At 39.9% G+C, this 27,952-nt stretch overlaps 2 protein-coding genes across 6 annotated transcripts in view; both read right to left on the reverse strand.

The window, feature by feature from the left end:
- LOC136686810 (serine/threonine-protein kinase DCLK1-like) overlaps positions 1-12,475 on the reverse strand; it is a 48,237-nt gene extending 35,762 nt beyond the window's left edge. For both annotated transcript variants that reach the window (XM_066660812.1, XM_066660820.1), the window contains exons 1-3: positions 12,336-12,475; positions 10,818-11,199; positions 7,909-8,255 (exon numbers count right to left, since the gene is read on the reverse strand). In XM_066660812.1, coding sequence (XP_066516909.1) covers positions 7,909-8,255; positions 10,818-11,178 — 708 coding nt within the window. In that variant the 5' untranslated portion in view covers positions 11,179-11,199; positions 12,336-12,475. The remainder of the gene's footprint in view (positions 1-7,908; positions 8,256-10,817; positions 11,200-12,335) is intronic.
- A 1,003-nt stretch (positions 12,476-13,478) lies between these two features.
- On the reverse strand, positions 13,479-27,862 carry spartb (spartin b). Of its 4 annotated transcripts, none has more exons than XM_066660842.1 (8): positions 27,754-27,862; positions 26,177-26,961; positions 23,502-23,699; positions 20,723-20,885; positions 19,618-19,812; positions 18,643-18,801; positions 18,385-18,475; positions 13,479-15,897 (listed from the first exon to the last, which is right to left on the reverse strand). In XM_066660842.1, exons 2-8 carry the CDS (start codon positions 26,957-26,959, stop codon positions 15,687-15,689), a joined length of 1,800 nt encoding a protein of 599 aa, XP_066516939.1. In that variant the 5' UTR covers positions 26,960-26,961; positions 27,754-27,862; the 3' UTR covers positions 13,479-15,686. The 4 variants fall into 4 exon arrangements, with proteins under 4 accessions (XP_066516939.1, XP_066516931.1, XP_066516955.1 ...); XM_066660834.1 differs by having other exon boundaries at positions 23,448-23,699; XM_066660858.1 differs by lacking the exon at positions 13,479-15,897 and adding an exon at positions 17,909-18,177.
- Between the last annotated feature and the right edge of the window lie 90 nt (positions 27,863-27,952).

Genomic DNA, 27,952 nt, shown 5'->3' on the forward strand with positions numbered 1-27,952 from the left:
GGTTGCCAACTGAACATCATTTCCTGTTTGAAGAGCTCTGGTCTTGTCTTGTAGCTCTGTGGAGGGGGTTCTCCTCATGCTGTTCCTTTTTCCAGTTCCTGACTCCAACCAATGGTGCATTCAGGCTTTAGGTCTCTTAGTCTTTGTAACTGAGACCTGGGTTTAATCTCACTTTTTCACAATGTTTCAATCTTATACACAACAGCGCATATCTATATTATCAGTAGTGCAACATCCTTAGAAACAGAGTGCATTCATCTAGCACCACTGACTAAATCCATGGTCAAAGTAGAGTTTCAGTGGCATCAAAACAGACATACGTTGTGAACAAAAAGTCCAGCCGAAAGTCCAGCCGAAAGAATCACTTCTAATCCTTTCGCCTACAGAGACTAAAACAATCTCTGCTTCATCCAAAGTGTTATCCCACTGAAATGTGTGCCTCGGGCAAAGCACTCATTAAGTGATGGTGAATGACCCTGTGCCTCATAAAGCACTGAAGAGCTTTTGATGCGCCAAAGCCTCTTTTCATAAGGGTCTAAAAGTGTTTACAAACCTCGATTAAAATATAATGACGTGACACAGTAACAGTGGAAAGTGCTGTATAGCCATCTGGGAAAAAAATATTACAGTAAAATTGCAAAGTGGCCTTTCCCTCACCCAATATTGTCCTAAACCAATCATCGCACTTTGGTAAAAAGGGATGAAGATGGTAGTTATTGGACCTTCCAGAATGGATTAAATTTAATTCCACTACAGCCAGAATTACCATAAAATACAGCACACCACTTCCCCAGGATAATAAGCACTTACACTATAAATAATACAGATTTGCTCTCACCTCTGTTTTCCTTTTCAAATTCTCTAATTTAATTAGGACTAGTCTTTCTCTAGGTGGAATACTTCATGGTTTTAAAAGCAATATCAGTACAGTACAGACCCTACAAGTAATTAACAGCCCTGTATTATTCTGAGCATAAAAATGATGTAGACCTTTTGGATGGAACATTATTTGCAACAGTCCTGGAGAAATGTTGATGTTTCCAATAGAATTACATTAATACTTTTATCTTAAACAAGGCATTGTCAGTGTGAAGGTTAGGGTTAGGGTTACTATAAACAGGACAGACTGAAAAACCTAAGGAATAAATCACAAGTCATAAAAGACTGATCCCAATCTAACCAGGAACAAAGAAACCATGAGCAAAGACCCACAACCACTGAGACAATGATCCTGGAATATAAAGCTTAATGAAAGACAAAATGCCTGAAAGTAGCCACTACCCGGTCCTTGTGACCATGTGCACACAAGAACGAGACCAGAACAGGGGGACAGTAAACAAGAACACAGAAGTGCATGGGGACATATCGAAGGAACAACATTACAAGAGAAAAGCAGAAAACGAGAGAAAACGAGACATTGCAGACGCTGCACCTAACCTACGTTCGACCTCACGATCACTTGCACTCCTTGCTTTGGGGTAGGTTCTCTCCCTCCACCTGTAGGGAGCATGCCATCTTTTTCCGGGAGATAACCATGGTGTCATATTGGAGTTGCTGATCTACATATCAACTGCTTCACACTTGGCTGGAAACCGTTCAAGTGAATGCTGGAGAACATTGTCCCCCAGAAGAACATTGTAGCAGAGATGCCACCTGCTGAGCCCCTCCATGGAATTATGTCCGGGATTAAAATATTGAGGGACTAAGTATATAATATGAATCCTCGGGGTGGGCAGGATGGAGCTCAGTCCCTGACACACTAGAGTACATGACTCTAGACAAACCAATCCTGTGTAAGCTAGCAAGAACCTGTGGTTAGATTGGTTAGTGTTCTCCTCCAAGCGTGTAGAGCTTAGCATTGTTAGGGGCAGTGAGAAAAGAAGTTGTGTTTGGCTTCACATCTCAGAGGAAGCTTGTGCATCATGTGATTTGGGGTAAAACCGACCAAAACTAAAAATGTGTGAGGTGTGTGGAGCCATAAGAGTAGTAGTTGTGTATTGAGTGTAACAGTGTGTAATAACGTGTTTGTTTAATTACATGTGTGTGTGGAGTAGTATGTAAATGTATGGAATAGCAGGGACCCTTGGGGACCAAAATCTGTTCAGACTCTCCACGTTTAGTGGATATGTGGTCCCCATGACGTAAATCATTCTGAAGATGTGTTAGGTTTAAGGTCTCAGTAAGTCTCCACAAAAAGGTCTAGGTATCTTAAAGCATGGAGACAGTGTGTGTGTGTGTATGTATGTAATAGTGTGGCAATAAGAGATGTCTGGCCAAGGACAAGGCTGTGTAAGGGCCACATGCCAAAAGCAAAGTCAAGGTCGCCTGGAGTAAACAGACCTCAGTTCTGTCACGGGGATGTTTTGGCAGCAGAAGCCCCGCTCTCAGGCAGAAAATGGCCTCCTGTTACATGAAGGGTGCAATCTGTGTCCACAAAATGAGGCAGCTGCCTGTAGTTAAAACACAACAGAGGAGGGAGCCATTCATGAAAACGTCCAGAGCTGTACACAAACATACTGTGGGTAAAAGCCAAAGCCAGGAGCTTGTCCTGACCGGCATGTGGCTCGAACTGTGTCATTATACAGCATCAGTGAGCAATTACTCAGCTCTTACAGAGCAGGAAGCACTATGGCCTAAACTTCCATTCAGCTGTAAGCTCATTCAGAAAGCTGTAAACCCAGAGCTAACACAGATGTAGAAACCGTCACAGAGCCGAGACGTTTCCCACCGTCTGGAGAAGAGCAGTATACTCCCAGCCAGTTGACCCAATCCAGCCTTTATTCTACATCCAGCACTGCCTCGGGAAATCCAATTAGCACGGAGACTAATGTATGAGTGCGACTGTGACGGGCTTTCACAGCTGAATTCAGCCCAGACTGCAGTAAATATGCACTATCCAGATAAACCAGAGGGGAAAATGGCTGGATTTCAGAACCACTCGCCATCAGCAAACAGGAACCGAGTAATCTCCCCAGTTCTGCCACCACAAGGAGCAAAACAAACATAAGCCCGAGATTCATTCATGTTATCCTTTCTCAGAAGCCTGAAGGAAGTCGCTTATCCCTCAGAAGTCAGTTATCGCTAGCACCAACAAAAGCATGCTATAATGCATTTCTGAGCTTGTGGACACATTTTCTCAGTAGAACAGATTCTAAACTCTGAAGGCCAAAAATGTTCAAAATGTGCTTGATTAGACGGTTTAATTAGCACACGTTATCAGGGAAGGTAGGATTAATTCATTGGTAAATGGAGCATAAAGACTGTGGCACAATCGTGCCTTGTTTCACTTATTAATTCATTGTCTGTAACCGCTTATCCAGCTCAGGGTCGCGGTGGGTCCGGAGCCTACATGGAATCACTGGGTGCAAGGCGTCAGTCCTTCGCATAACAACACACATCACTCATCACTCACAGACTCGCACCTATGGAACCATGAGTAGCCAATCCACTTACTGTTGTGTGTTTTTGGACTGTGGAAACTGGAGGACCCATTGGAAACCCACGTGGTCACTGGGAGACCACACCAAACGCCTCACAGACAGTCACCCAGAGCGGGGCTGGAACCCACAACCCCAGGAGCTGTGTGACATGGACACTACCTGTTTTTTACTCTAGCCACTCCCTTTGGTTACTTCTTCTACTAGTGCCTTGGATCCTCCTCCTTTGTATATGCAATGCCTATCCATTTTGGATCTTTCTCTGCTGGATTATGTTGGTTTAAACATAATTTTAATTTTTGAAACTTTGTGTTACAGATTTCTAGTTTGGGAGCTTAAACTGAGTCCTTGTCTATTGATTTCAACAAGCACTTGCCTCCTGCCCCCACATATCTGCTCTGTGACAGTACCATAATATTGAAACATCACCAGAGTTTGGAAATGAGACTGAGCTATTACAGCATTTAAGCAACCTTTACCATATGCAAGGAGGAAACAAACGAACAAGCAGTTATTTGGGCTTGGTGTGTAGCAAGACGCACAGATACCACATGTAGATAGACGCTCTTGTGCATCGTGGTGATCCCCCAACCCTTAAATATCGTTAATCCAAATATCATTAGTCCAACACACACATTTACACATGTAAATCCTTCCAAAAAACCGTCAAACAACATTAACCTTTTAAATAACCCCCCAAACCACCACAGTATAACTTATTTACTGTTGCTTTGTAAGTTCAAATCCTCGTTTCCATCATTTCTGAACAGGTAGACACACACAACAAACAAAAACAAGGACACTCAAGACCTATTCCAAATTGTGCACCTACTTTTCTTATTTTTCCCTATCAAACCATGTGCTCATGCGCACACTGCACACATTTATTGTACCCTTCGATGTGTTCTGCAAGGATGTGTGCTTAGAAGTGTCCTATTATCAAACATTCTTTCAGCTACAGGTGAAGACCAATCAGTACACACAGTTTGGCTTAAAGCTAGTGCCCCCTTGTGGAGAATGTCCCACTCCAGCTACGCTGCTAAATGTGAGTTCCACAAGGTGCCCAAGTTTTACATGTGAAGACCCAAACCTGCAATAAAGCATGCGACAGACTCAACAGAATATTTTATTGTGTAAATAAATATTTAATTATGGAAATGAACCATTATAGCTTCCAAATTCATAAGGTTTAACTGCAAAGTCATGGCAGGTGCGCACTGAGTGCTATGAACTTATCACTTACCCATCCAAAGCACTTAACCATCAAGTGTAGAGCCCTGACTCATCATAGTCATGCTCTAAACAAAGTGTCTCAAACAACTGCCTGTCAATGGATATCCAACATTAATGACCCTCTAATGCCATTCAGGGCTGCTGAAACATTTAGAGCAGTGAGCTCGGAGGCGACTGATGGATGTGAGTGAAAGGCAAAGTAATGCATCCGACTGTAAAAACTCTGCTATAATGGAGTTATGTATTTCAAATGGCCTGTTGGACTGTAAACTCACAGTGAAATATTTTATTATATCAAGCTATTGGAACACAGAACTAGTATCAGTTTCAGAAAGGGTTTCTTACTATTTATTAATAGTTATTTCAGGATTAATCCATCTGTAAAACATCTAATTCTTCAACTAACTGAAGTCCAAACAATAAAAGAATATTTCCATACCCATGCACAGCTTTTCAGAAATTCCAGGCTCTGTTCCCTACTCTACGAGGGAGCAGCAATATCATTGTGAAGGTATATGTACTATATAGGAACAGCTGCACATGAGCCTAAGGGCACCAAACTCAATGCCAAACATCACTCATTACAAGGGTGTATGGTGTTTTTTATTATTATATTTTTTTTTCTCTTCTTCTCAGCATCAGGCCATCAGATCCTCACAGCAGTGTCCCACCATTTGGTTTGAACCTTTCCTAAAAACAGTAGAGGCTACTACTGCAGCACATGTGGGCATCCCTCTTATTAATACCTTGATTTCAGAATAAATGTTGCATGGGTATGAGCATGAACAGGTGTCTACAAACTCCTGCCTATGTAGTGTATGTTTCTATTCATTTAAATTGATTAATCATGAAAAACCTAGACAGTAAAGGACCTCCAGATATGCTACAACATGACTAGGCTCAGATCATTCACAAGGTGCCACCCAGAAATTGCTTTGCACCTCTGTGAAAGCCTAGAGGCCTGTAGCTTAACTGCTGCACCCCCTCTGCAGCAGAGACTGTTGCCTAGCAACCAGCTCCGGCAACCTCATTGTCATGGAAACAGACAGAGGCTTCAAAAAAAAAAAAAAAAAAAAAAAATGGGAAAAGTGGTGACCAGTTTCTGAGATGGTACCAATATAGCAGACAGAAGAAAGTCTATAAATAGTGAAAATGGCAGATGGTTCAAAAGATTGTAAAGTGGGCGTGTGATACCTTTCAGGTTATTGTTTTTAATTCCTATCATTCCAGGCTGCAGCCCTCACTTCTGCCACACAAGCCACAATGTAGGCAGCTCTCAAATGATGAGCAAAGCTGTTAGCTGCACCGTAATGGTAAAATCCTAGTGTTAAACCTCACAATTGAATCCCTGAGAACATCCTCTTTGACATTGCCAGCTCCTGCCAAATTCTGCTGCCCTCACTTTTGGACGATGCTCAGTCTAGACTCATAAATCCTCTTAGCATTTTCCTAAGAAAAAATAGAGCTTGGAGACTGGAATATTTATTTGGTTATTCCTCAGCTTCACTGATATAAATGCTGTATAAATGCCTCACTCATTATATAATTTGGATTATATCTGCAGAAATCCAGCTTACACATCATTATAAAGATGGTCATAGAGCATGTAACAATTCAATTCACTCACATTCCAGTTTGTTATTACAAAAAATATATTTAACACTACCCATATATACCAAGGTATTCATATATTAATTGCTTATAAATACACACCTTAGTATTCAACCTTCTGGTCTATGAATCTCCTGTATTTATCAGGTCTTCTACAAAGATATTAGGAAGTTAGGAACTAGTCAGTTAGTCCTAAGGTAGAGACCACTCTAAATCAAACCAGTTGATTGAGAACTTAAGTTCATTCGTTATTCTAATAATGTATTTTCTTTTTTGTATTTTAATTGTTTTAAATGCATTTTATATTTTGATTCCGTAAAGCACTTTGGATTGTCATTGTGTATGAAATGTGCTCTATAAATATACTCGCCTTGCCTTCAGAAAGTGAAGACTACCATTGATACTGGACGTACTATACTGTCTCTTCACATTATATACTGTATGTAGAATAATAAACATGGAATACATTCCGAACACATTGCATGAGTATTGGCAGCGAGAGAGTGATAAAGCCACAGATTAAAAGGCCTGTGGTGACAGCTCAGTCTTTCTGCAGAGAAATGGAAAGGTCACTCTCCCTGTCAACATTCGCAATATGGCTGCCACCCTCTGGCTGACCCCTTTTCCGTCCGTCTCCGTCTCTGCATGTCCCCCCTTATCCTCTTTCTATCTGTGTATCTCCCTGTTCTCTCTCTGTATATACACTGTGTTCCCCTTTTCACTTCTCACTAATGCAAATGTAGATAACTTCTAAATACGGCCACATTAAAGATTTCCCCATTGGCTGGAGGTGGGCAGGACACATCTGAGGGGCAGGAGAAGAGCAGAAAAAGGGGGGCACCAGTTTAGCTTTAGTTTAATGTTCGGACATTAGAGAGGGTGGGGGGGACAGAGTGACCCATTTGGGCTGATGATGACGCAAGAAGAGCTTCACCTCCAAGAAACCAGGCCACACCAGTGAAATTCCTCTATTCCTCACTCCTAGAAATTGTCAGAAAAGCGATAAGCCTTCAGAGCGGGAAATCAAGCAAAGAATTCTTGATTTGCTTTGCATCTAAACAGAAAAAGCTAGCGTCACTTGTCTAGATCTTTGTGGGTGCGCTGGTTATGTAACTCACCACTTCATCGTGATCTGGAACATGGTGGATCTGAAGCCTACCAAGAATAACTGAACCCCTGTTGGAAGCTCACCCAGACAAGGGGAGAACACACCAACTCTCCCCACAGAGAGTGACCTGAGGAGAGGCTGGAACCCAGGACTTCAAGGTCCTAGAGCTGCTCAGTGTATTGCTTTTCTTATCTAAATTCCACACCTACGTAAGTGGTGAGAAAAGGCTGTAAAATGACTAAAGCCCTCATCACTAATGATCAGAGACACTGTCTCAAAAATAAAGAAGATGCATGTTTTTTCTTGGAGAGTAGCTATATGTAGTTCCTGTGAGATTCTCATTAACCTGTGTATATCGAGTACTTTACAGTGTCTTTAAGCATGGCTCAGCCAATCAGGACTTAGGACCAGACCTATTGTATTATAAAACATATCAGTTTCAGAGGTCAGATCTGTTCTATTAATATTAAAAAATAAAAACACAGCTCTCAAAGACTGAAGCTAAAAATGGACTCCTACCAATTTGCCGTCCACTGTATAGAGCCTCTTGACCGCTCCTGTGTCCAGTTTGATGGCGTCTGTGATGTCGCTGAGCACTTGCTCGAAGGTGTGGGCAGTCTTCTTGTTGAGAAGGATCCGCACGGCTTTGCGAGGTTTGACCCCGCTCCGGACGATGGTCACCAGCTTGGGTCGGATAAAGTCCTTGCATTCCTTGGAGTCCAGGGAGCAGGCCTTGGCGCTGGCTAGCGAGGAGGGAGCCCGTGAAGAAGGAGGGGTCTTAACGTTGACTGACCAGTTAGGGTTGACATTCTTGGTGTAGTCCAGTTTCTTATAAGGCTCTATTGATCCACATACATAGCTCTCGCCTGTTATAGAAACAACAAAGTGTAGGTTAGTGTTATAAACAATAGGCCAGGATGGTAAGACCTCATTTTACATTCATTAATTCCTTTTCAGTAACTGCTTCATCTTGTTCAGGGTGACAGTGGGGTAGGAGCCTACCCTTAATCATGGGGCTCAAGGAAAAACATATACATTTATATTATATCCAGAGTGACTTACAAAATTGCAGGAAAGGGCATCACATATCTCTCTCTCTCTCTCTCTCTCTCTCTCTCTCTCTCTCTCTCTCTCTCTCTCTCTCTCTCTCTCAACAAGGTAGTTGCAGTGTATTAGCAGTGCTTACTGATCCATCAACTGTGGGGGTCCTGACCATTTCAAACTGGGTGAAAGGGGACTAACAGAGTATGCACAGCAACAGATGGACTACAGTCTGTAACTATAGAACTACACAGTGCACAAATATTGTCAGTGGAGTGTTTCTATGAGGGAGTTTGAAGGCTATGGCATAAAAAAAAATCAATCAATAAATAAAAATAAATAAAGTCAGAATAGTTCCAAGCCTAAATTCTGAATCATTCTGAAAATAAAGTCAGAATAACTCTGAAATTAAAGTCAGAAAATTTCAGAGAATAAATTCAGAATATTCTGAGAAAAACAATAGAATTCTGAGAATAAATTCAGAATAATTCTGAAATTAAAGTCAAGAAATTTCAAGAATAAAGTCAGAATATTCAGAGAAACACTGCCTGGATTTGTATCTATTATATTTACACAGACAGACTCCCAGTCTGTGAACCATAGAGTGAGTTGTTGAACAAGTGAAAAATTGGTGAACAAGTGAACAATTGTTTATTATACGCTTCCATCCACATGACATGACTGTGATGCATATGATTTTAGATTATTGTACTGGTCCATAAACCAGTACCAGATGGAGCCTCATGCGAACACCGGCTTTCCACTCTCTCTGCATCATTATCATTCTAATTGCATCCTGTAAAACTACATGCCCTCTTCTGAATAAACAGGCTCTTGAACAACTGATTCAGCGTATTAAAAACAGTCTGGTCATGTGCCAAAGGACTGACTATTTATTTCTTAAATCTATATGACTTCAACAATAATCTGCATTCCTCAATTACACTGCAAAGGGCAGTTTCTGCAAAATATTTTGATGTTTTTCTCTCTGAATTATTCTGACTTTCTTCTCAGAATTTTACAGACTTTAATCTCAGAATTATTCTGACTTTTTTTCTGAATTCTTTTGATGTTGTTCTCAGAATTGTACCAACTTTATTCTCAGAATTTTGACTTTATTCTCAGAATATTATTATTATTATTTTTCACTGCCATTGCCCTAAAAATTCCCTTGTATGCTTCAGCACAGGCTGCTTTTGGAAAAATATAATGGAGCAGTTAAATACAGTGCTCAGTTCTTAAAGACACAGTAGTAATAGGTATGTTACAAGATGGTTATGTCCAAAAGTGAACCTCTGTGGAAAACATATTTATCTGGAAACTAAATAAAAATAAATACAACATTTTTTAAAAGGGGATTATTTATTTATTTGCATGTATTTTTAACTAATTTTCAGCACTAAATTAGAAATCCCTTTTACCCAGTGCTGTGCTTTGAGACATTTGATGGATAACGTGAGGCGATGGAGAGTAGAACAATGACTTAAGAATCCATTGAGTCAAGGTTAATTGCCTTGTTGAGACTGGAATTGACCGGGGCTCAATCATTTTCACATTCATTGTGGCCATAATATTACTACAGGCCTGAGTATGAAAGGGGGGCTGCCCTAAATATTCCACAGCAGCTAATTCAACAAACCAGAGCCAAGAGCATCTCCATTCAGGGACAAACATCTATTATTATAACGAATTCATGTCAGTCCTGTATTTACACAATTACACATGCATGCACCTGTATATGTACAGGGAAACAGGATGAAGCGGCATGCCTGTATATATAGTAATTATCAAAAAATAATAATAAATAAATAAATAAATAAATAAATAAATTTGGGGCTTTGGGGTAGCGTTACATACATTTTAAGTGCCTTTTTTTCAATGATATTCATATAGTCGTCTACAAGTATTTATGTGCATAGTAGTTTTAACTGAAGTAAGCTTATAAATTCAGAGTTAGTACAGATAGGGGTCAAAACACAGATTCATAATATCACAGACAAAACCATAATCAATAAACAAAGCACTAATAGTTTATCTACATTAACTCATTTATAGCAACAAAGTTCAGAACACAAATGACGTGCCAACACTTGCTCAAACCCAGAAGTTTAAGACGCCATGCTAATGAGCAGCTGCAGGTGAGAGACATTAACAAAGGGTGGAGCAATAGGGCTGAAAAATTGCCCGAGTGAAATGATTAAGTACAGGTTCTCATGAGGGAGGCATTAGAATTTAAGTCTTACATAAATCATGTGTTTGACCCGATTTGACCTGTGCACACCGCACTTTCAAAACTATTCAAAACTACAGAGTTGCTATAATGGTTTAAAATTATGGACCCATAGTCTATATCTGTGAAGCATAAGAGGTAGATCACCCAAGGTTACCTTCTTCTAGCTGTTCCATACTGGTGATCTTATTGGAGCCATCGATGGAGTACAGCGTGCGGACACCCTGGGGCAGGTTGACATTGTCTGAAAGAGAGCGGGTGAGGTCAGCCAGGAGAGCGTCGAATGACCGGAACCTGTCCTGGGAGATGGCATACACTATGCCTTTGAAGTAGCGGTCTCCATTGCGGTAGAACCGCACCTTCTTGGCCTTCTTCTCAGAGCTGAGGGCCTGGAGGGTGCGGGTGCGGTACAGACTGCAGTGAGCGCTGTGTGTGGGGCTTGGCAGACCATTGGCCCTAGACCCTCTACGGCCAGACCTCTGGGCTTTGTCCCGTTCGTCAAAGTGTTCCAGCTCCATTTTGACCTTCTGGTTGTGCTTCTGTGAGAATTAAGAGGGACAAAATACTCAGACCAAGTAAATTAATATACTCCCCTATGATACTCTGCAACTGTAGGGGGAGCCCAGGAGCTTGATTTGCTTTTAACAAATCTTAGCTAGTGTGCCTTTAAATATGTACCTTAGCCCTAGGAGCTTTAAAATTCAAAGGCACACAGGATTTAAGACCACTGTTGAATATTTGGATGATACATTATTTCTACCTATAAAACTATCGACATTTCTTTTCCTTTTTACATGCAAAGCACTTCATGGAACTGGCTTGTAACTCACTCACTCTGACATACATACTCACTCACACATGAACAGCGTTAAAGTCACCAAAAGGTGGCGCCACACACTCACATTTAGGAACTGTTCCAAAAAGATGATCTAGTCTTTGCATCTTACAACATTATACTGTCTGTGTTTTCTGGTTTATTTTCCTGGTAAAAGTATTTTATCATTCCCCTTCTTTCCTGAAAAAGCGCTTTCCCAAGAATATATCTGAAAACATACTTAAAGAACTATTTATATTATTCATTAGTTCATATTGAGATTTCTTTAATAAAATTCAGTACAGCAGAAAATGTGAAACAGGTCACCATTGATGTTGGTTATCGTACGTATCACAATGTAATATTTGTTTCATATCGTCCAACCCAGAGTAATTCATTGATCTGAATACATGGGAATTCTTGAACGCCAATAACAGCACATACATCTCCATCTGCCTCCATCAGTGTGCTGTTTAAAGAGGATGCTTTAAGCTTTATAATAAAACCCTCCTCAAAAATAAAGCACTTTTTATTTATTTTTTTTATCAAGGATTTGATAAAATCGTTTTTCAGAAAAGGATGGCTACAGGATTCCATTGATGACCACTGACATGATCTAGTGATATGCAACACACCCTGCCCTTATAAGGCATTGATCATATTTAAATGCCTCGCGTTATTATTGGCTGTATTGCTAAGCATGATCGATAAAGACATGAATCCAGAAGTTTCTGAGTCCCACCCTTTGCCATAAAAAAAAGAGCAAACCTATGGCAGCACCTGCTTTTGCTGGAGACAGGACCAGATGCTGCATCTAACTGTACCAACACTTCCAGAAGAAAATCATGATTTTAAACTCACTTTCCTCGCGGCTGCAGGCTGCAGTGATCGTGGGCTTGTCCTGATCCCAGTCGCGCTGTGTGCCGTGTGAGGAAGATCATGCCATGGACATGCTGCTCTGAGGGGCTTTGGCTAGAAGACACCGTGCATGTGCCGCCGCCTTTGTGCCCTGCAGCCTGCTCCAGGAGGAGGAGGAGGAGGAGGAGACAGAAAAAACTAGAGGAGGATGGGCTGCAGCTGGTGTGTTTCCCCCCTTTTCTCTGATTTGCATAACTCCATCCCCCTCCCCAGGTTTATCCCAGCCCAGCTGCCCTTCCCTGTCTCACCATTAGAGGGAGCCGTAAGTGAGGTTTTTATATTGCTCAATTAAAGGTTGCAGTAACTTTTTCAGTGACCGTAAATTGCACTGTATTTGGCACTTCTGGAGGACTGGGGTCAATGGAACAAGTGGTCATAGGAAAATAAGCCAAATAGTAGTCAGACAAGCTGATTAGTGTCACTGGACTACATACAGCCCACGGTCAGAAGGGCTCCTGGACCCTAGATCGTTGAAAACATCTAAATGTTGATGTCTGTGTCCAATTTGAGCAGCATTGCTTAGTGTTACAAAGGAATAAAAAGGAATTAAAAAACGATTTTTTTCAAATAAAAAAAATAAATAAACATATTTAAAGTGGGGCTAAATCGTTGTTTTTAGAGTTATACATTTGCATGAGTGTAAAACACAGTAGCTGCGACTTTAATTATAGCCTGAATTATCAAGACAATGTTTTAGGTTTTAAAGGGGAACATTTAGTCTGTAATCAAGTGTTTAAACAGTCAGAGCGTTGGCTGGGTGCATGAAAACAACGATAACCGAATGACTTTCCGCCTTCATAATTAAAGCCTTATCTTGGCCTTCTTGATTACAAACACAACACTAGACTTTCATTTATAGAAAGCTGCTCTTAAAATGTTTTGCTGTAATGGTCAGAAAAACCACCATTAGAGATTCCCCCCCTTAATTGTTCAGCCCTAATTTCAAGCATTATTTTGCTGGGCTTTTCTCTTGCCCAAGGTTGTAGTTTAACTCCACCCCCTACTTCCTCCCACCGCTAGAGGACAACAGTGAACGAAGGGAACATCTGAAGAGACATGATGACAGCACAAGCGTTGTGTTTGAGGATTTTAAAGTTTATTTTGATATTCTTACATACCCATGTTAGATTATATATATATATATATAATCTGTGGTTAATCCTGACGCTCTGCACATCATTTACAGTGAGAAAACATTTACACGATACTGAGAGACATTAAACACATCTGACAAACTCCTCAGTATCCCACTCCAATGGATTTTCTGTTATTGTTTTTGGCTAGCAGCCTGTAATTCTCCAGTAACAGACATGACAGTATTAAAAACAAACAAACAAACGAAAAAAAAAAAACTGAAAAACACATGACAGGGAGGATTAACCATGATAAATGCTGTACTGTCTTATGACACCTCTTGCAATTCATGATAAGTCTGTTCAGACAAAGAATCATTTGAAGCTTTCTGGTATAAACGTCTGTGTGGTCCAAACCCAACAAGATTTTGTGAAATAGCTACAGAAATACAGAAGCTACAGTCTGAATGGCTGACTAAACTCCTATGGCCAGCTCCTAATTTGATTCAAGTTCATATTACTGTCAGAACCTCTGCACATCCGTGTCAGTTTACAGAACATTAATGCAACTCGCACTAAAATAAATGCATAGAAATGATAGGAAAAGACGATGCCTACAACAGGAGCACACATACAGAACACTTTTTTTAATGTCAGTCTGTCACTGTGGTTTTTACTCTCATTAGCTTTAGTTGAGGAATAAACACTGTGCATAAAAGTTTGTAGACACCATGTAAATTAGTAATGCAAGGAAATGGGATACACTCTGAAACAGCTGCACAGCTGACCTCACTAAGGTTCTTGTGGCTGAATGTGATTAGATTTTCACACAAAATGTTCCAACATTGAATCTAAACCCTCTAGTCTAAAGAGTAGAGGCTGTTACTGCAGGGATGACCAATATATATTGATATGCTTCGTTTCAAAATAAAGGCTGGTTAACAAAGTATACATAAACATTTGGATGTATAGAGTATCTGGAAATAAAGCTTTAAAAACAGATTGTTTTGGACTCCCTGAACACCCTAAGTTTCAAGGGAAATAGTGTGTGTCTACAAATCTGGCCATAAAGTCTGTCATCACTATGTCTTCATTTAATAATATCTCATCTAAAATGACAAAATATCTTATACATTTTTACTCATATATCAAGTTCTGAAATGTCTTTTCTCTAGGACCGAGGCTTAAGGTGCTTAACATATGTTACAGCCACAAAAAAAGCATTGTGAGTAAACTAAATTTGCAAATATAAACATTTTATCATAAATATAGCATTTAAATTAACATTGTAGAACAGCATTTAGACACAGTAGAAATCTGTGACGTAGACATCATATTAAGGCTCTAGATAATATAAAAATAGTGCTTTGGCTTCTATTTAATTGTCCATCTAGGGGAGAATATAAATGATATATTTTTCTGAATTTAATATAGTAATTGAATTACCATATTTAGTCAAGGTTTACAGAAGTGAGGGGGCGGTAGGCTTGGAGCTGGTGTAGAATAAGGCAAAAGGTCAGTGAGTTTTAACAGTATCACACCTAAAGATTTAAAGTCATATGCAAAAGTTTGAGCACCCCTTGCCAAACGATGTTCCCTTGATTCTCAAAATAAGAATAAACACAAAATGTCCTTGACAGAGAATACACTGGTAGTACATTTTAGTTCTACCTCTCAGCAAGTGAGTAGCAACTGTGTTGGAGTGTAACTGTACATTTCTCACACACAACAGACTCGGGTTCGAGTCCCAGCTCCGGCAGGAACACCTCAGCACACCACTCCTTGAGCATAGACCACTTATGTTTGCCTACCTCTGCAACACGGATTAAAATAGCAGGTTTCTCTGGATACGTATACATTTAAATGCATTTTAAAGGGACTAATATTAGCATAAAAAATGTTAAATACATACATATATATTTGACCAGGGGGTGTCCAGACATTTGCATAGGATTTTATACAGTCACAGAGGTCTTCCATAGGCAGCATATTAGTGAATATATATATAGTGAATTACATAGAAACATCTTAAAGGCTATTTTGAGCCAGGGATGTATGTGTCGAGGTCAGTAGCACACAGATCTGTCAGTGCTTTGATAGTAAATCTGTATATAAAGCGTCTTTCAATACTTCAACAAGTAGCCTTTGTCCAAGCAAGACCCTTCATATTTCTGTCTTATGATACAAACACCTGAAATTGAAGGACATCCAGCGTCAGTGGTTATTTTTGGTCCTTGTGTTTTTCCACTTGCTTCTCGTCTCCTGGACTCTCTTGAACTCTGTAGTCTTCCAGAAGAGCATGAGCGGTTTCTTTTCCAGTCTTTTTTACTATGGCCTTGATCCCCAGGTTGTCAATGTTGAAGGCAGTAACCCCCATGTTAATTGCGGAGTTGACTGCGTGGTCTGTGGCCAGCCCTGCTTCTGCCCCATACCTTCACCACAGATAATCAAGATTAGGTGAAAAAAAGAGGAACGATTTAAAGATTAATAGCAGCAAATTAGCTGACATTGAAGCTGTAATGCATGCAAAGTAATTAGGCCCAGACATGCAGGGGTCCATTCACAGCTTTGGAGGAATAGAAAGCATGACATCAAATTAACATAAAATGAAGCATCTCCTTGCGTAACTTTTCAAATTACTTGTCATAATTCAAACTGGAAATGACCTATAATTCTGAGAGAAAGAGAGAGAAAGAGAGATGGAGAACTAGATGCTAAATTAGGTTGCTACAATTATAAAATACATATTGTCAATCTACTCTGAGTTACAGTAAGTGATATTTTTAATAACGTAATGTGTATACATTCATTCATTCATTATCTGTAACCACTTATCCAGTTCAGGGTTGCGGTGGGTCCAGAACCTACCTGGAATCATTGGGCGCAAGGCCGGAAATACACCCTGGAGGGGGCGCCAGTCCTTCACAGGGCAACACACACACACACACATTCACACCTACGGACACTTTTGAGTCGCCGATCCACCTACCAACGTGTGTTTTTGGACAGTGGGAGGAAACCGGAGCACCCGGAGGAAACCCATGCGGACACAGGGAGAACACACCACACTCCTCACAGACAGTCACCCGGAGCAGGAATCGAACCCACAACGTCCAGGGCCCTGGAGCTGTGTAACTGTGGCACTACCTGCTGCGCCACCGTGCAGCCCGTAATGTGTATACAGTGTGGCGCAGCAGGTAGTGTCGCAGTCACACAGCTCCAGGGGCCTGGAGGTTGTGGGTTCGATTCCCGCTCCAGGTGACTGTCTGTGAGGAGTGTGGTGTGTTCTCCCTGTGTCTGCGTGGGTTCCCCTGGGTGCTCCGGTTTCCTCCCACGGTCCACAAACGCACGTTGGTAGGTGGATTGGTGACTCAAAAGTGTCCGTAGGTGTGAGTAAAAGCATGTGTGTTGCCCTGTGAAGGACTGGCGCTCCCTACAGGGTGTATTCCCACCTTGCGCCCAATGATTCCAGGTAGGCTCTGGACCCACCGCGACCCTGAATTGGATAAGCAGTTACAGATAATGGATGAATGAATTAATTAATTAATTAAGGGTACAAATATATAATAATTTTTTAAAAAATAGCTCATTAGATCTGGGTGGTAATTCTCAGTGTGTGGTCCTATTATTCTATTAAGCACTGGTGACTGACATCCATAAAAATTGCTTGTATTTATAAATTAATGTTGTGTGCCCACAAAAGCAAGATTAAGCTACAGAGAGAGAGAAAAACCTTGATCTAGGTTCCCTGTGGTTTTAAAAAAGGAAATAGGTAGTACATGTTGGTAACAGGCACTTTATATGCATAAGGACAGAAGTGCAGAGAAGAATGAAGAGCACTATTTTACACTGGTTAAAATAAATGTGTTTGAATGAGTGAATGTGTGAGCGTGTGGTGGACTGGTGCCCCTTCCAGAGTGTGTTCCTGCCTTACGTCTAGTGAATCCAGGTAGACTCTGGCCCTACCGCAACCCTGAACTGGATAAAGCGGCTATAGTGTCATCTGTCCATTCCCAAACCATGCGCATCTACTAATTTTAATAACAACCAAACATTCTCTCTGACAGTGGCCTTGGACTATACACTTTTGTCCTCATATGTTTTCATGTTTGGTGAAGTCAGGGAATGTACCCCTACATTAATCGCCCTGTGTTTAGCTGTAAAATACAACTTTTATGTTATTAATATATATATGTAATTTAATAAGATGTATATAATCCAACATTGATTTTGTTGCAATAATCTGTTTTTGAATTAATGCAAGTAAATTTCAAATGTTTTGTCATATTGTGAAAAATATCGGTTTTGCCCAAATGCTCTGAAATATTGTGATATTATTTTAGGGCCATGTCGCCCACCGCTACTACATGGTGTACTTTTAATTAGTCTTTTTTTTTGTTCCTAAACCATAATTAATTTTTTGCACAAAAGCAAGTAAAGTGGAAATGGAGAGGGGGGGGGTGCGGGGGACGATGTTCAAGAGTTAAGAATGGTCATTCCTTTCAGTGAATGAGAGATCAGTGTGCATAGCCAAAAAGTATAAAGGAGAGCATCTCATTATATAAATTGTGAATTAAGTGCACCAGCTGGGATTCATGGATTCAGTCAGCCAAAGCGATGCTTTAGACTGTTAATAGTGGGTAAGAGCTCTTAAATAATATAGCTACTGCTTCTCATTTGGGGGCGCTAACTTGTTCTCTAGACCCCTAAATCTGTAAACAAATAGAGGGAAGAGAGTGTAAGTATGCTGTTTATCTTCCATTAAAAGATATGAGTGCAATGCCAGTAAACAGTTTCAAAGCCAAATAATAATGCTACAAAGATTAGACAATGTATAACTTCATTGGGAACTGCAAAAAGACTTAATGTTACGAAACATATGAATATAGACAAGCAATACTTCCTGAGCAAAGACTCACTTGTGCTTCACAGTGTTGACTGTCTCTGTGGTGACACTCTTTGCAATGTTTTTAGCTGCAGCTTCCAAGCCTGTCCACATCGTCGCAAATCCTGACAAACACAGGAAAAGAAGAAAAAGTGCATACATGGAAGCCCAAGAGCCAGTGTTGTATATAAAAATGTGTCTTAAATTAAACCAACATATGCCAATAGGGAGCTATTAGGTCTATATAAATACTAGTTAAAGTGCCCTGTGGTTTGAAATATACTACATTTACCTTGAACCCCACTTGCTGCTACAACCATGGCACCATCAATATTGGACCGCCCATCCTTGTCTTTCTTCATGGAATCTGGGAGCAGTTTACCTCCATGTTTTTTAACATGTGGGGCCAACTCTCTGCCCACATGGCCAGCAACAGTGCACAAACCATCCACTACAAGAGCATATAACACGAATATAACATAACCATGCTCAATATGATTGTAATAAAAAATGCTTAATAACCAATATACACACATATATTTACACACTGTTTGAATTACCACAGATACTCATTTATAACTTGAGATTTTTAGTGTTATAGCACTTTCAGTAATACAGTAAGCCTGAGTTTAGAGACATTACCACCTTAAGTGATTTGAAACAGCAAAAATAAGTCAATATTACACACGTATGAGCAGAAATAGAGCAATATCCTCAGCTCAGTTTGTGCTTTTCTACACGTGGAGTTCTCTCTGTTGTCTAAAAAAATCTGAGATGACTTTGCCATGAGGAGAGAAAGAGAGAGAGAGAGAGAGAGAGAGAGAGAGAGAGAGAGAGAAAGAAGGAGAGAAAAAGAGAGAAGAAAGAGAAAGAGAGAGAGAGAGAGAGGGAAAGAGAAAAAGAGAGAGAAAGAAACTAGCATACCGAAGGGAAACCATTTGGTTTTTACGTATTTACAGACACTGGGGCTTTGTAAACACATTACACCAGTAAAAAGTGTTTTTGATTATAACTGTGAATGTGACCTATAAGTATTAGGTAAGAATAAGACTGATTTTTTTACTAAAGAATCACAGGCAGTCTGGATAATTACTTTATTAAGATCCAGCACTATTTTATGTTTATTACTACTACTACTACTACTACTACTATTATTATTATTATTATTATTATTATTATTATTACATCCATCAGGAGTTTACTCATATTCTGAGATATTGGTTACATACGGATATGATCTGCTTGTGTAAATGGCTAAAGTATTTACCTAAAAACTGGCTGACTTTCACAGCCCCCCCAGTGGCCTGCTTGGCCACATGCAGACCTCTGGTGACTGTAGGGCTGACTTGTGCTGGTTTGTCCTCAGGTGTGATGTGTTCCCTCAGTTTGGTTGCTCCCTTATGTATGGCCTTCCCTGTGTACTCAGCCCCCTTCGCTAATCCCCAGCTCAGCCAGGACGCCCCTGAGATGATCAGAGAAATAAGATTATACATGAAAAAGGATATAAAAACAGATTTACTGAATTCATTCCAAAGTCAATGAAACATTGTTATATCACAAAAAAATAAATAAATAAATTTGTCAATATCTGTCATAAGTCAAATAATTTAAAAAAAAGCATATAATAAATTCAGGGCAATGACCTGGTCTGAAAAGATCAGCTGAGTTTCAAAAGCGAAAACAGTGAGGGACTTTCCCGATTAGGTTTAAATTTAATGAGTGATAGGATCAGCTCCAGAAATGCTGCAATTTGTCTAAATGCTTTGTTAATATATAAAGATTAACTTTGCTTACTGTCTATCACCATGTATTCCCAGCATGTGACTATGATAGTCAGGAAAATATCTGCTTAACGTTTGAACAACAGTGTCAGTATCATAAGCAGGCATGTTGTTTTCCTACACTCAGATAAAGCTCATATCTGATGGAGAGTTTAGTCAGAGAGTAGGCCCAATCCATACGACAGAGCTAAACAGAGTCCATTAGGGCGACATAACACACGTTGTCCGGTTTGGTACAAAGTACAGGTTGGGATTCCCCTCAGAAATACGCAGTAATATACTGGGTTCATTGTGAGTACCTGGCCTCAGTGACTGCAGCTCATACTAAGGGCTGGTTTCCAGAAATGGATTCAAACTAGTCTTAAGTTTACAGAGAGTAGACTAAAACTAAAAATAGAAAATTATAAACGATAAAAAGTGACTAGGTATAAATAGAATTAAATCTGACTTATATATCACTCTGAATTTATGCATGTATTAGTTCCATGTCTGAGAAAAAAGGTTTGTTAAAATCAAGAGACATTTCAAGACAAGTGGCCATTTTAGATTTAGGTAATTACTGTAATCATGGGGTCAATCTCCAGATCTTACCTGTAAGAATGCCATGAGCAACTTTCTCACTCCACTCCGGAAGTACTTTTTCTTCCCCCTCATCAACAGGGGGCGCCACTTCTTTTGGGGGCGCCACTTCTTCTGGGGGCCCCATAGGCACCTTCTGACCCAAGTTAATAGTATCAGCTGCTCCATCTGATGCCTTAGAAAGGCAGGAAGGTACATAGCAGTGAAAACAGAGCATTATGCTTTTAATGCAACACAAGCTAGTGCACTCACTAAGGGCAACTGGTGGCAGACGAGGGTTTGAGGGTGGGTGAGTGAGGATAAGGCTGTACAATGCATGGTGACTCCGTGGATGGTGACTTGGGCAAGTTTTGCAAAGCAATGACTCCAAATTTTCTCTTTTCAAACAACAGTTCTTTGAGGGCTTTGTGCTCGTCTGATCACGGCGCCTGTGTGCAGTCGGGCAGCAGGCCGAGGACTTTGGACAAAGAACTGTTATGAGCGAAACAAAGCCATTGTTTGTAGCTGTTTCCACCTTTAAGAGCAACAGTGACACTTGGTCCCAGATCCAATTATCTTGCAGTTATGCGTTTGTAATGATTACAGGCGTCTTCAAAAATAAACGTTTGAGTTATTGCTAAGAAAATGTGTCAATGGAAAACACAGCTGGTGTGACACATCGATGAGAACTGATGAAGCACAGTGAGGGATCCGTGGGGCTTGGCTCTCTTTTCTTTCAGTCAGATGCCCGAAGTGAAAAGAGATCCAGCGTTCCTGTCACACTAAAAGCATTAAGTGCAGCCTAATTAATTTGCCTTTTTCCTGTTCTGCTCTAAATCCCCAATTTGCTGCAGCGATGCCTAACAGCAGGAGCTCAAAAGCAGAGCTAATACTTCCCCGCACTACCTTCAGGCCCAAAGTGCAACAATCTTGTGAACAGTGCAAAGAAATCTAAGCTTACAGTTATTGTAAAACCTGAATGAAGTGCCAAGTGCCTTACAATTTTCACTAAAATTAATGGCTTTTGAGCGATTGCAGCATCTAAAATACATTCGCTTTTACACTGGAATCTTTCACTGCTTCTTAAAATATTAAACAGACAACGCAAAGGCACTTGCCATTCATCAGTTTTACAGTATTTTACAGGCCTTGTACCTGGTCAAATAAATCTTTTAATCTCTCAAAAACACCTGAAATCTGTGAAAAAGGCAAAGCATTATTGAAGCACACAGAATTATTGATGGTAGAGTTATCAGAACATAGTGCTCTACTGAAGTAATATTCAAAATGTTATTTGAAAGCGTACAGGCGTCATTTGAAAAGGATATCACTGCATTTTACATAATTACATCTGTCACTAGGGCTGTTATAGAATCAGAATCCACTTCTCTAGGTACATGTGTGGAACTTAAACTTAAATATGATCTAAACTGAGTGCTGTGGTGATGTATATTAGTTTGTGTTCTCATTTCTATTTCATTTAATTATACAAATAATCTAAACACATTCCGTTTCCTGGTATTAATTTAGAGTCACTGCAAGACTCTGTAAACTGTTACCAGGCACTAACTCTGTTAATCATAAACAACAGTACAATGACTCTCTCATTATCTAATAAAATATGTAGAACCGAGCTGAATGAGTGTTGGTAGCTTAATTCAAACTGCTTTAGTTAGTTTCGAGATTAATTTAAAGTTTTTTTTTATATTGAAATGATGGTTGTGTGACATATGACAGCCCTAAATGACAAGCAAAATCCACATGCATTCCAGAGCTTTAAGGGAGAAATATGTAATATATTTACTGTATTCAATCATGAAGTGAACAGCATGTGTCATCAGGGATTAAAGAATCATGCTAAGTTGAAGCACTGACATCTCTGACAGCAGTTCATGAGTAGTGTCCGTTCTGGAGTGTTTCGGCCTGGGGTCCCACCCTCTATTTAATCCCAGTAGGGTTTTCTCACCCTGGGTTGCCAGGTATGAAACATGATGACAGAATAACACAACGTACAAAAGTACAAATTTTCCTACCACAGCTGAAAAGCCTCATATCCTTCTAAACATCTCCATGGCCAAGAGATGGAGTCAAATGAGAGGAAACATTGGCAATGTATTTGAAAGACAGCTTAGAGACCAGCACAACTATAAAATGAATTGCGGAGTTGGCTAAATTTCTCCTGAAAAGGATAGCATGTAATTTTCAAAACACTAAAAACAAGTACAGATGTACATGTGTGGATTAAAGGTATATTATAAATGCAGTTGTTTTGTGTGTAGAAAGGCCAATATTAGCCCCATATACTGACCAATTTAATGTGAAACTTTGTTTGAATGCACTTTAAAAGTACTTCTGAATAAAACTTAAAAAGAAGCAAATACCAGCCTCTTAAACTGACGTTGAACAGAGGGGATAACTTGTTGAACTCATCTTGCACTCATTTGTATCCTCAACCTGGCAACCTGCATGAAGTTTGCATCTTGGGAAAAGGGTGAGGGGACAGACAGCTTTCTGCAGTGATTTGAATTTGGACTGCAGTAGCCATTTTAAACACTTGCTGTCAGTATTACAGATTTCTCCTTTAATCATGCACACATTCACAGATCTTTACAACCATCACAAAGCAAAAGCCTCAATGTTAGTTTGTTTCCGTATGTAAAAGAAGCACAAAATCGGTGCATAAATGCAAGAATCAGTGTCAGATCAATGACACTTATCCAGGAGGCAAGGATGATTTAACATTAATAAGGTTCCACACCTGTGGAGTAGTAGATGACTTCTGGGGCTTTGAGGCTGAACTGGAGGAGCTCACCTGGACTCTCAGGTCTGTCATTTGAGACAGAAGGTCCTGGAAGAGCTCACGCTCAGAGCAGGGTAATTCCGAGGACAGCACCACCCCCACATAGGAGCCTGGGGACGGAGCCATCATATCAGGGAACATGTAGACACCCGTGTTACACAGCAGTACAGGAGAGTCAGTGGCCATCAGTGGATAAAGCCAGTCACACACCTGAAATCACAAGAACAAGAGATTTACGTACATCTTATTAACAAATTTTATATAATTTCCAGTCAAAGACAATTACATAAAATCAGTAGAAAATATACAGTATTTCAACTATGTATAATTTAAAGTATATCAGCAATTACTGGATCCATCATATGTTTATTTAGGGCTGGACAATAATTCAATATTAATATATATCATAATATAAAATGATTCAATAACTATATTTTTAAACGCATTTTCAATATTTCAATATATATCATTTACAGCATCTGTCACTGACTTAAGGTCATTACAGGGCTCTGCCATCAGTTCACTGCACTCAATTTTAAAGTTAGTTAAAAAAATATTAATATTGTTTGATGGTGACGTCATGTCACTTTCTGTTCTTGGCTTTTTTATTGTTCATATCGATATTGGAATTATATCGTATTGACCAAAATTTAAAAATATATTGCGATATCAATTTTGGCAATATCGTCCAGCTCTATCTTTATTAAAATACCCTTTCTCTTTGGAAGGCCAGCTTTCACTTTTCCAGAATAACAAGCAAAGACATTTTGCTGCTCCTACAAAGAGAGGTCATCGAAGGTGGTTATGTTTAGATCACTTTTACATCCTGTATGAATCACAGTATGAACAAGCTGTTTGGTAACTTTGAAATTTGCACGAGTCGAGTTCCTATCACACTTTCTGTGCAGAAGTGAAATAAATCTGAAACACTTTGACACACACAAGGCTTGGAGCCAGGCCTGTTCTCCCAGGATTTATATAAATAGGCATCACAGCTCATTTTAGACTTATAAAGCAGCTACATTAGTGATATTTTATAGTGCTTTTTGACAAGAAATTGCTTGCAGAACTTGGCCTACATATTTCTCAAAAACAGATCTTGTCAGACTAAATGCTTAAACGAGGGGTAAAAAACATTCTTCACAGAAACATTTACAGAACAGAGTTTGGCAAAAGAAGCCATGAAGTATTTGAAAGGGGAGAAATTAGGTAATTAATAATAGACAACAGTGTATACAACACTTTAAAAGCAAGATTAGAGCTAGGGTTAGGGTTAAGCAAAACACCAAGCTGCCATCCGATGAACAAATTCTTGAACAAGTCTGCAATTCCTCCACTATTTCAGACAAAAGTCTGAGTCATTTCTGTTGGACACTCTCCATGTCACACCATTCATCTTATCCCATGACTTATGAGGATTAAACTGGATTAAAGTGCAGGCTTGAAGGACAACTATAGCCTCCACTCTCAGTGTGATTACTTAACGTACAGTTCCTGTGAAGAAGGTATTTCACTCTATAAACTCTTCATATTCAGAATTAATATTTTAATTCTCATAGTCAAGCTGTAAACGTGAAGCCAATGGTTATGGCTTTAAGGTATCATACAATTTAATTACAGTTTCCACACTTTATTGTATCACAATTTATTGTGGCCCTAAGCAGATTTTACAGTCACTGGAATGAAGACTAAATGAAGCTATGTTTACAGCTTATTTGGGACATCTGTGACAACATTAAAGGCACATTTGTTTCCACTGACCAGGTTTTTAAACAATCCTCTGACACTTTCCACAGAACATGCTTTCACCTTTAGTCCTGAATATGTATGACACCACGCCTGGGACTTTCCCTAGATGAGATCACTCAAAGAAATCCTGATGGATTGAGAACAGTGAGCGTAAGCTCACATGACACCTAGGGCACATGGGACAAACTCATTAACTAAGCCTACGGTATCTACAGCTGGGCAAACAGTTTGTGGACGTAACTGGTAGGTCATCATAAACAGAACCAACCCGTTCCATATAACCGCAACTCAATAGAGCACTTTATTAGTTTGAGATTCTTTCTGTTGTGATGCAGCAATATAAAAAGAACTAGATCTTTGTCACATATTTAATCTAAGCTCCAACATTCAATCCACAAAGCTGTGTTTGTAAGTAGGGGAGGGAGCCTTTTTATTCTGATTTGAAGGTGATAGACAGTCACCGCCTGGTTTTGCAGAAAGACTAAATTGGATTTCGATTTTTAAATCACACATTTGTCTTTTCTGAAATGACGTGGAGACCTGCAGTAGTGAGTGATTGATGAATGTTAACTGAATGTAAATATACTTAGGACACAAATGGACAAATTTATATTGTTATCATGCAAAAGTGTATCACAGAATGACTTGACTCTATTGATCACACATTTACCAAATAAAGGATCATTAAAAACAATAAAAATCATCTTGTTTAACTGAAATGCCTGAAGTTCTGAACTCAAATCACTGTAGTTGTATTATTTGATAACTATTTTTAAAAGTGGCCCGACTGGTCTGGTAAAACTGGTATCACCAATTTGTGTGATGTAAAATATGTGCCCCATTACCCATGCTCATAATCACACAGTTGTATTTACAGCAGGAAATCAAAAAGTACTACCCTTGAAGAGTGTAAACACCTGATCCCCTGACTTTCTTACCTGCAAAAAAGCAGGTGGTCTTCTGGGCACTCTTTCCGAGCATTCGTTTGTGAACTTGACTATGCGCAAGTATCCAGGGTAAGAAGGGGCGCTCACTTGTCCGTCGGGGGTAACAAAGAAGATCTGCACACCGTGGGGTAAGAAAAACAACTCCTCTCCGTCTTCCCCAAGGCTCTGAGGAGAGGGAGCAGAGTTGGGCGTTTGGCTGTAGAATTCATTCCCGACCAGGGAAAGCTCTCCTGAGGCAGTTCCGTAGCTGATACTGAGGTGTCCATCAGCAGCTGTCGGGGAGTAGGCCGGTGGCTGGTCACTGATTTTGTGTGGCAGTGAAGGGGAAACAGGTGCTGCTCCTCCAGCTGCTGAGGGCACCTCAGGCCCGGCCACAGAGGGCTGGACGTTGGGGAAGAGCACAGTTGGTGGAGGTGGCCTGTCTGGCCTCTCTTTGGGAACAGCAGGGTAAAGGTTTTGAGGGACAGAACCATTGGGACCGATCTCCAGAACAGCTAACCTGGTGGTGATGTTGTCTAGAGTTTCCTGCATCTTTTGCTGCATCTGCCGAGCTGAATCCCAAGACGTGCCTACACACTCCTCTCCTCTGGACGGCACGCTGAGAGCCCTGAGGAGGTGCTGCCGACCCTGTCGGTAAAGCTCCAGAGCCTGTGCTTGGTGTCCAGCCTCGTCCTCGGAGAGCGCCTTGTTAATACACTCAAAGGCCCTTTCGTAACCATCCTTGATAACTTGGAGTCTGGCTTTGTCAAAGGCATCTTGTTTTGCTTTCTCCATGCCTGTGAATAAAAGTGAATACTGAAGGAGTTAAAGGGGAAATGCCAATGTTATTGACTCATGAAGAAATACTCCAAGGTTAACAAGCACTTTATTATTGATGCATAGTTATATATATATGCTTATATGCTTATATATATAGTTTTATATATATATATATATATATATATATATATATATATATATATATATATATATATATATATATTCCTGGTTATTTCAGAGTGAATATAAAAGGGATCAAATTCTACCAATAAAGATAGATAGATAGATAGATAGATAGATAGATAGATAGATAGATAGATAGATATGCAGATGTAAGCATGGCTTATTTTCACATTTACAGGGATGAAAAAATGGGGATAGCATTAACATAAGGACAAGTATCAAAAACATAAGGTCACTAATATCACGAAGTAGATGGCAATGTTAAACAATGAAGTTACATTGTATTAGTGCCTTAGTAAAAGCTGTAAGTCACAACAGCTGTCAAAGACAAAACACTATGCAAACATATAATTTGCCCGGAACTATATTTATTATCGTTACTGTCAATGAACTAAGTGAAGCTGAAAAAGTCTAAGGCTCGTCTGAGCTACGCTTAATCCGTTATCTCACCTTTAAAGGTCTATAACAACAAACAGCTCCTAAACTTATGAGGCAGGTCTTCAGTAATGTTAGCTTAGCCTAGCTCGGCTTTGAAACTGCGTATTTGTCTGTTCTTTGTCTTCTTCACATATCAATAACAGCACTATCTATCACGTATGTTATTTTTAAACAAAGACATATCTCACCAAGGAATGAGCTCTTGCCCTGAAACGAAGACTGTGGACTAAACCCGTCCCAGTGTTTGTTCCCCGCTGTGTTTGACAACTGAACTGACTGGAGGATCGGACTGGAATGAACCTCTGCTGCTGTTTGAGGCGTTTAGAGCCTTCATAGCAACGAGCACAAATTGTCAGATCTACAAACGCTCCACAGAAAACTCCAGGA

Source organism: Hoplias malabaricus, chromosome 1 (assembly GCF_029633855.1).
Source record: "Hoplias malabaricus isolate fHopMal1 chromosome 1, fHopMal1.hap1, whole genome shotgun sequence".
In the NCBI taxonomy this organism is placed as follows: domain Eukaryota; kingdom Metazoa; phylum Chordata; class Actinopteri; order Characiformes; family Erythrinidae; genus Hoplias; species Hoplias malabaricus.

What these genes read in the sequence shown, in the direction of transcription:
- spartb (XM_066660834.1), bottom strand. Translation starts at nt 26,959, where the DNA reads ATGGAGAAAGCAAAACAAGATGCCTTTGACAAAGCCAGACTCCAAGTT. An exon ending in GACCACCTGCTTTTTTGCAG is followed by an intron (nt 23,700 to 26,176) that starts GTAAGAAAGTCA and finishes TTGTGATTTCAG; the next exon opens with GTGTGTGACTGGCTTTATCC. An exon ending in AGCAGCAAGTGGGGTTCAAG is followed by an intron (nt 18,476 to 18,642) that starts GTAAATGTAGTA and finishes TGTGTTTGTCAG; the next exon opens with GATTTGCGACGATGTGGACA.